This window comes from Oratosquilla oratoria, chromosome 37 (assembly GCF_046742065.1).
Source record: "Oratosquilla oratoria isolate Oo_2021 chromosome 37, ASM4674206v1, whole genome shotgun sequence".
Lineage (NCBI taxonomy): Eukaryota > Metazoa > Arthropoda > Malacostraca > Stomatopoda > Squillidae > Oratosquilla > Oratosquilla oratoria.
Window position 1 is genome coordinate 3553202 of NC_134813.1, and position 10000 is coordinate 3563201.

General features: G+C 42.1%; 1 protein-coding gene across 1 annotated transcript in view; it reads right to left on the reverse strand.

The window, feature by feature from the left end:
- Positions 1-10000, reverse strand: part of LOC143019506 (uncharacterized) — a gene marked incomplete at its 5' end in the record, with an annotated part of 315665 nt that overhangs the window by 28944 nt on the left and 276721 nt on the right. The window contains 2 exons of the mRNA XM_076175179.1: positions 6384-6398; positions 8197-8356. Of these exons, the coding sequence (XP_076031294.1) occupies positions 6384-6398; positions 8197-8356 (175 nt within the window). The remainder of the gene's footprint in view (positions 1-6383; positions 6399-8196; positions 8357-10000) is intronic.

A 10000-nucleotide genomic window follows, 5' to 3' on the forward strand; every position in this document is an offset into this window, starting at 1 on the left:
AGTTACATAAACCCTCCTTTACAATCTGGAGTATTATTCCAGTCTCACAAGAACCTCCAGGTCTTCAACCTCCTCAACGGTACTCTACACCCACCGTTTACGAGCTGAGCTCCAGGAAAAGGAAGCAATGTGAGACGAGACTCAGATATGTTAAATTTTAATTCCAATGCCCATACTCGCATTGGGTCTGTCTTGCGGTTCGCTACACTACCAACCCCACCACACTCCCTCTCCTTCTGTCTGTTTCTCCTGGTGTCATATTCCACCTGGCAACAGTCATCATAACAAAGCCGGTTGGAATCCTTACATTCGCGTCGACAATGACATCGGAATCTGCACCAATTCCATTTAACTTTCCCTGTGTCTCACCAACTAGGGTCTACTCTCAATGTCGGAGTTACAGAAACTCCCCCTACCATGTACACAATCTACATTATATATCTTACACGGTCGGACTGAAAAACAGACATTACGCAATCAGAACACTTATCCTAAAAACTGACTAACTGACCGACCTGTCATCAAAACGGTTAACGGCTTCAGTGGACCTAAAACATTTCACAATAATACTAATCATAATTTGCCTTGCGTGTAGCCAGACATACGATGTGATGTCACTTCATTAGTCGTATTCGCGGAGTTCAAACGTGTGCACATGTGCAACACACACACACACACACACACACACACACACACACACACACACACACACACACACACACACACACACACACACACACACACACACACACACACACACACACACACACACACACACACACACACACACACACACACACACAGAGGCCTTTTGCCCCTTACGAGAGCGTGGCCAAGTCAAAACACACCCTCACAGAAATGCATGTGTCGGATAGGCACTGAAGGCAAGAGTGGCGTAGGGGTGGGATTGGCCTTTGCGCACTATTTTTCCCAAGACTTATGATTAAGGTCAATGGTTTATTTTCACAATGTTTCAATTGCGTAAAACCGATCTTTGTTTAAAAAGTAAAAAAAAATTCTTCAAATTCGTAACTGAGTTGTTAAATCGCCTCATGCTTGCTTCATTTCATGCACGAGTCACTCGCGCGTTCGCGCTCACACAGACGCATATAACCGTTTGGTTGCTGCCTCAGGATCTTATTAGCAACTCTCACGAAGCTCTCGTTTCACTACGTCCGCTCCATCTCCTTTCTTGCTCGTCTTCTTTTGCCCTTGCCCAACACCACTACCACACCAACTACTTCAGCTCCGCCGCACCCACGATGCCTTGCTAAAGCCCGGCGATTTTAAGGTAATAAAGAAAAGGGTGGTGGTCCGTGGACGGGGAGGTCAGGCAAGGAGTTACAGTGATTAAGTTTGAGGTCGACAGGAGACATTTCGGTCCATAACGAGGTCGGTTGAGAGAGAGAGGGGGGGGAGGGGAGGGACAGACTGGGGAGGGGAGGGAGAGAGAGAGAAGGGGGAGGGGAAAGAGTGGGGAGAGAAAGGGGGGTCTGCTGCGTGATTCAGTTTTACTCCTTGACCCTCTCGCTCCCTTTTTGAAACTGAAATTCATTTACCTAGCGACTCTTGAATAATAATATATCTTCCTTAAAAAAGAAAGATAAAAATATTTTAACCTTTCTCTTCTAAATACTGACCTCTCTTCCATCTACTCGTTTAATTCCATCTTTCTTTATCTCTCCCTGTTTCCTTTCTTATCATTCTCGCTTACTCCTTTTATTCATTTTCTCTTCTCTCTCTCCTTTCTCTTATCTTCTCTCTCCTCTATCACATTTCTCTCTTATTTTTCCCTCTTGTCCTCTAAAACCCCTTACACCTCTCACTTCCTCCCCCTTCACTTCTCCATGACTCTCAACCAAGAAAAGGAGAAATGGAAAAAAAAGAATCCCGTCTTCATCTCTTTTCTTCTTGTTCTCAGGCCTTCGTGAGGAAGCGCCTGGACTCGTGGCCAGGCGGGGGCGAGAGAGATTATGGGGAACTCTGAAGGATGCGACGGCGACACCAGTCCCACGTCGGCATTGTCGTCGTCGTCGTAGTCGATAGGGCGAAGGTGATCTCTTTCGCTGCGTCTTCAGGTTAATAAAGTGAAATTCACCTCAAACGGTCCATTGCGCCATTTCTGGCACATTATAATACTTTATTATGTGTGTGTGTGTGCGTTTTCCTATTTCACTGGTAACATTACAGCAATCTTATAGATACACATGTCATGAAATATCGAGCAGATATTATATTTGTAGGGTTGATAACTCCACAGAGGGCGACATGAAAGTATTAGAGTTGAGAGTACAGGTGATGTGTGGATGTCAATGCGCGTGCTCACTGAAGGTATGAAAGTATACATTTGTAGATGTTCGACATAATATCTATGTAAATAACCTGTTGAATAAACTCATGAATATATAATCAGTACCCACAAGGTACTCGAAGAAACCGTAGTTGTTTCGCTACAAATACTGACATGCACCGAATCAAAGTGACTGGTCGGTTATACTGTGACGTCATGTCGTGCATCAGTCAATCTGACGATATCGACCAATCATATACTTGGACGCAACCGAGGAATTTTCCGTTCGAAAAGTATCCAACAAACTCAAACGTTGCAAGGTTTCCATGCAAATGCGATTTGGTTATTTCTTAAGTAGCACACAGGAAACGACTCAGAGGTCAAACACAACACAAAATGCAATCACAAGGTTTGTTTGCGTAAACTAGCATTCAATGTTAGTATCTCCAAATACACAATGGTTAATTCATGGGCAGGGATGAGCAGTATGGGCAAACATAAAAAAAAAAAAAAAAACGATCCACACACAGTAAGGAGGCCTATAGGAAAGGAAGAGGATGTAAACGCAGTAAATGTATGGGGACATATAAGTAGTTGACATTATAAGAAGCAAGACAAAACAACGGCAGGTTAAACACTTGTTGCCAATTCTTTTTCGATGTTAGTCTTTAATATATGTGAATTTAACGTTGTTAAAAACAGATCCAATGGAATATAGCTATACTTGTAGTCAGATATGTACGGCGGAGTATGATCAGGAAGTATAGTAAAGCGAATTAGTAATCTTCAAGCACCATTGAATAATTGTAATATTGATAAAGATGGTGTTAAGAAAGTCAAGAAAGTGGGAAAACCAAATTTAAAATGTTATTTTCAACTATAACTTCGCGCTAAGTCTCCTGAGAAGAATCGAGGGGTCAAAGAGATATCGTTCTGGGTACAAGTTTAAAGAACTTGACCAAAAGTTAGGCTTAATTCCTTCCATACGAATGACGCCTACATAGGCGTCACGAGGTGCGAATGGATATATGAGGATGCGTGCGCTGGCGTCTTGATTATATTTATGTAGATGTAGCTAAGTGACCCCCATGTTTTGTGAACGGCCTTGATCATATCTTTTGAGATTATTAATATTCAGAGTGAAAGAGAACGAATAATACAGCTATAACTTTATATTTTATAACGTGGGTATTGTGGTGCATCATCGAATCATTGTACATCAGGCAGCTGATGCTGCCCGCGAGAATTTGACTCGTATTGAAGAAGTTAAAGACGTCAAGACTCGGCTTCAAAAAACGTCGACTCGCCTTTCCCGGACAAATTAATGTGTCGGTAGGGAGAGAACTCGACTTTTCGCTCGAGGTTAGGCGACTCGACGCGTATCTGTACGAGAGTGAAAACTCATTGAAAAGATCGACGATTTTTCGCTCGTATGAAGTCTACACTGACACTACCTCCCGCTTATATTATGTCTAATCATACACAAAATCAATGACTGGGATGAGAACTGGGCGATACAATGGCGGTATGAGAGTTTCTCTGATCCTTATATAGGCTTGGTAGTGATCCCAACGACGATGAGGGTTGGGGGAGGACGGGAAGGAAAGGCTTGGGTTTCTGATACCAGGAGGAGAGGGCGGGAGGGAGAGACAGGACGGGTGGTGGGAGGATATAGAGGCGAGAGCAGGGGAGGTATGACCGTATGAGTACTGACAGTACCTGAGGAAGATGGGAGTGAGAGGAGGAAGAGAAGGAGGGAAGGGATGGCGTTGGGTGTGTCATAGGATCGAATCGACTTGGTCGAGTGACGGGATGAAGAGGACAAATTAACAACCATGCTGCCAAGCGATACGAAGAGAAGCGATAGGCAGGGGTCTTATATTTTATTGTCCTGCGTTATTTTCTTATCCGGTGTCGTTAAATATCCTTGTGATCGATCACAAGGAGTTACAGTGTCACAACAGGCCGACTGGTGACCTTTCGGTCCATGACAGTGTCGGATGCATATTCGTAAGAAAGTAAAACAGAAAAGAACAAAAATCATGAAATAAAACAAAATCAAAATTAGATAACAAATAAATAAACGAAGAAAATAACTAATTGGCCGATATAAGATATTTATTTTTTCCCTGCCTACAAATAACAAACTTTTCACCTGAAGATATTTCTGCCACTGTTGCTCTCCAAAATAATAATTTTGGTTCACAGCAAACGATTTCATTCAACTGAGCGGGTGGGGCGGGAACTCAAGGGACAAGCTCACTGCCTCTTCTGTTGCATTTTACAACTTTCATGATTATTCCTATCTGCCGTCAGGCGATTTTATTCACCTAAGGGAGTTCTCCGTAGAGGACGGGTTCATTCGAGATGTGGTCGTCACACACGGAGATGGTTTCTGGAGGACTAGTCCAGTCGGCTTCGAGAATCAGCAAGAAGGGCTCCGACCCCAGACCCCCAGCGCAGGGAATGATGACGCTAACCACTAGGCCACTACACTTTCCCTGGGAAGACGCTACAGGATGGTGGTGCTAGGAGAGGTGCTGATGGTGGAGGTAGAAGTGGTGATAGTGGTGGTGGTGATGGTGATTGTAGTGCTGGTGATACTAGTGGTGGTGAAAGTGGTGGTAGAGATGGTGACAGTAATGGTGATGTCAGACAGGACGGTGACAGTGACAGAGTGGTGAAAGTGACGGTGGTGATATTGGTGATCATCCTAAATGACTGTAATATGATTCCTGCATCCGTGAGGCAAAGCCTGACAAATACCCCAACCCGACTATAAAAGCGGTGCGGGGTCCTGTTTTCCCTCAAGGCTTCGTCTAATTTATACTCACTGTAGTCCTAAGGCGATCGTAGAGTACAATGGGACAATCAACATGCTTGTCAAGATTAACTTGATTATCTGCAACCTCTTTGAAATAATCAAATAATAATTAATCTAGCATTATTATAGTATTTCTGTTTTAAGATTTACTCCCTTAGTTCAATCTATTGGAGCCAGCGTAGACTTGGACGAAGCGGTCTCCTAAAAAAAAAAAAAAAAAAAAAAAAAGATGAAGGACTAAGTCTTGAAAAATGTGACACTTCTGAGACAAGACTAATGAAATATGGTGTAAGGGAGACATGAGAATGGTGAGAAAGGGGCCTGCTGGCAAGGCAGAAAGCTAACAAGACATATGGCTGGTGTGGGATAGGGGCTGACGTCATAAAGGGGGCTGATACAAGTAAAAAGGGAGGGCCCGGCCGGTTCCCAGGGCGGACAAGAGGCCTGGGGGTAATTTTCGCATTGTCTGCGCCAATCTATCATTTTCCCTCCACTTTACATTATATATATATATATATATATATATATATATATTATATATATATATATATATATATATATATATATATATATATATATAATATTTTGACTGATTCACGGAAGTATCGGAAATAGCCTCACCTCTGCCTTCCCATACATACGAAATGTCAAGGCGGATACCCGTGAGGTCAAATCGTTCACAGCAACGGTCAACTTTGACGTCATGTCGCAAGCAACAACAGTAACGAATGCCGTAAAGTTCACTGGGTATTTCACGAGAAATGTCGAGAATATACGGGGATAGGAATTGTAGCTATGTATATGCAGGGTACATACGGGCATGCACTTCTTGAAAGGAACGCTCACGCTAAACGCACACACATGCATACACGCGCACACGCAAGTACGTGAGAGCGTTTGAGACGTTCCATATATATATATATATATATATATATATATATATATATATTATATATATATATATATATATATATATATTATATATATATATATATATATATATATATATATATATATATATATATATGCATTTGTATTCCGACTATTTTCGTATGCAGAGCAGGAAAGATGCAGTACATACAGGAATCATGCCTTGTCTGAATTTCCAGGGCACAAACGCTGAAGGTTGGGAGATGCAGGGAGGGAGAGAGGGAGGAAAGGAGGGAGAGGGACTGGGAGAGGGTCGGTTACGTGCAAACGACGAAGGATGGGGGAGAGGGTGGAGGGGAGGATGGAGGAGCCGTGCACGTACTTCTTGAGAGGATTTACCTGTACTCCCGGTCCCTGCAAATGGCGCCACCAAAAACAAATTATTTTCGTCAGTTTCGGCTTATTAACAATCTCAACATGAGACATTATCAATATGACAACATCCCGCATTTCCCATATAAATAAATCAACCTAGTTTCTTCTGTAACTTTTTTTTTCATTGACATGCTTCCTATTAACAAACCAACTACTGTTAACATACGTATCCCTATCTAATAGGTCTGAAAAATATCAATTAGACAATATTACTTCCTATTCACTTTTCATCACAACTATTTATTCTTGCAGATACTGATGGAATTACACAGAAATAATATTATTTCCATATACAATGAAATTTGTCCTATAGGGTGTAATGTGTTAATATGCTTCCTCATTACTTCCGAGGAAATGGTTTTGTGGAGTGTACTAGCGTGCGTGTTGTGTGAAAAAGGTGCTTACGACAAGCGTCAAAAACAGCGGTGCCAGATTAGTGTTGAATCCGTGAAATTTTGGCGTGGTTAAAAAAATGGCAAATTTGTAGTTGACTTCTATTAAACGTTGCCAAATTGTATATCTGGGAAAAAAAATTAACAAGCGATGAACTAAGAATGATTACACAATAGGTGAAATAATGTAACAATTGACATATTAAGTGACGAATCAATCGGTGAAACATGAAACTCAGCTTCAAGAGGTAGCAGTAAACACTTGCGCGCCACCCACGCGACTTGACGTCACGATCTACGTGACCACGGGGCCATTTATGGATTTCAATCTCCTCGAGTTCTTTGGTCAAAGCAAAAATCAAAAGCATAGGCTTATAATATGTGTTAACAATTTATATAACTAGGTTTACAGTAAACAGTTGAATTTTGCTTTTACGTATGTACTAGAGGAAGAGAAATTTGATTGTGATCCTGTTGATGACCTGTGGAGTGTTATTATGATGTGTACGAGCAGATGGTTGCACAATACATCTGAGTGCAACCCCAAGTAACCTTTATGATATGAACTAAAAATCAACAATTCTTGTCCATCGACACAAATGCCCACCGACACAAATGCCCATCGACACAAGGAAAAGAAAAAAATACAATAACATCAACAAATACATAAATAAAATAGAAAGTAAATGAAAAATTGTGCAGACGGACAAAACTGTCGACTTTTAGTTCGTGTCCCTCAGTTCAAAACAGAAGATAATAGCTTTCTAGACATGCCACCTTTCGTAATTAAATCGTGATTACAAATAACCACACATATGACACACTAGCGTGTCAAAAGTCAGTGACAGTTTACAAGATGCTCCATGACCTTGGTGCACCCGTCATTTATCCTTCATCATCATCATCACTATCATCCGGCCTTTCCTAAAAGCATTATAATCCTTCTTTTCCCTCCTGCTGTAATCTCTCTTCCCCTATTTTGAGTTACTTTTCTCCTTAACCTTCTCTCCCGGGATTTTTAAACCTTTACTGATCTAACATCCTTCATGAAAACACGACCACTCCTGACCTTCTTGTCCCACTTCTAACCCATATAAAACTTTCTATCTTACTCTCCTTTTTGCCTACCTACACCCCCCCTTTCTAACCTCTCTAGAGCCTTTCGCTCCCATAACCCCCAACTCCTCTCCCCCCAGCCCACCCTCCTATTTCACGTCCTCCCCCCCACCCTCACACTCTCACATCCCTGTAACCTGTCCCTCGTTTCTCTCACACTCCCCCATGCCATGTACTCCCTCACTCAACCCTTTCTCCTTCCCTCACACTCCCCGATCCCAAGTACTTCCCTCCAACCCCTCCGCCCTTCCCTCACCCTTGGGACTTACCACTTGACTCTGAACTTGAACACTTCGTCGAACATGCGGAGGGTGAGGTTGGTTCCACGGTACATGGTGCCGCAGAAGACGCCCACGCCCACGCAGCACATGACGGTGGCGATGAGGGTAGCATATGGAACCCGCGTCATGCAGTCCCGGCACTTGCCACCTGTAGGAGGAGAGAACGAACTGGCGTTAGGTTCGCTCATGGGCGACAGTTAGGTGCGGGGGGTGGGGGTGGGGGGTGAGGGAAACAGAAAATAGATAAATTAAGTACCACGGGGAAAGAATTATCAATCTGTGACGCTTTCAAAATTGTATTCAGGAATGCGCACTCTCTCTCTCTCTCTCTCTCTCTCTCTATCTCTCTCTCACACACACACACACACACATACGAACGCATCTATAACAGGAAAATATTTACATACTCCTTACGGATTAATGGACCACTTTACATGGGTTGTTCTGGTTAAAACCCTGGTGCATATGTATTAATAAAAACAAACAAACAAATAACTAAAGACCACAACCCCTTTCAGAGAGAGAGAAAAAAAAAAACTACACTGGTCGTAGGGCTCACCTGAGATTCACTATTTATTAATTTCTTCTAGTTACCGTCAGGTGATTTTATTCTCTGAGGAAAACACTCAATGCATGTAACCTTGTACCCTGCAATCAACGACTTACTATAGCGAGCCGTAGCCACCAAACGATTTCATTCAGCTGAGGAAACGGTAATCTAGCTAGTCGACAAATTTCCTTTCTTCTTCAGTTCGGTAAATACGACCGTACTAAAGGAATGGACAATTACGCTGCGATGGACGATATAAGTCCTCTATAATAGCTGCACGCCAGGCGATTTTATTCGGCTTGGGTAAACATCACCCCCCCACCTTGGGCAGCGCTGGGGATCACAGCCACGACAGAATCAAAACGACTGAATGCTCCCTCCACCCGTGACCCCACCCCCGTTGTATCAACAAGATTGCGGAGCTCTATAGACTTCCTGGGCAAACCGTTACCTATTACCCGACCAGAAACATCCAGTAAAAAGCCTACACCAGGAGGCGCTTCGCCGCGCCCCGAAGCCGTCACCTGTGCCCTTTGTGATCGGAATACACGGGCGAGTGGCAGTAAATAGCGAAATGCAACTTTTCTCTTTTAATTGTAACAATCATTAAAATTTGACGTATGGCATTAATCCCAGAATATTTGCAAAAGAAAAATGCAAGACACGAGAAATAATTAAATATTTAGAAACGGATGCCATATTTGCCGAGCTAACTTTGATACGGTATTTCAGCCCGCGGGTGCCTCTTGGAAGGTGTGTACGTGTATGCATGCGTGTCCAGACAGCGTCCTCAGTCACGCATGCGCAACCCGTGACTTCCTGCTCCGCTCTATGCTTGGAGAAAAAGCACATTCACTTTCTCCTCGTCTATTTCTTATGATCTCTTTCGCAAGGTTCCATCATGTCTACAAAACTTTTCATTCTAATTCTGTTTCTATCCCATAATCTTAATACATTGTTATTATCATTATCATCAATTATTATTATTACTATTATCATTATTATTAATATTATTATTATTGTTATTATTATTATTATTATTATTATCATTGTTATTATTATTATCATAATTAATATAAGTATTATTACCACTACTACTACTACTACTACTACTACTACTACTACTACTATTATTATTATTATTATCATCATAATTTAGGTAATGTGCATTCGAGACCATCATGTTCCAATATCTTTTTCATTGTATCATAAACATGACAGTAACTAAGCTCTTCAAATGAA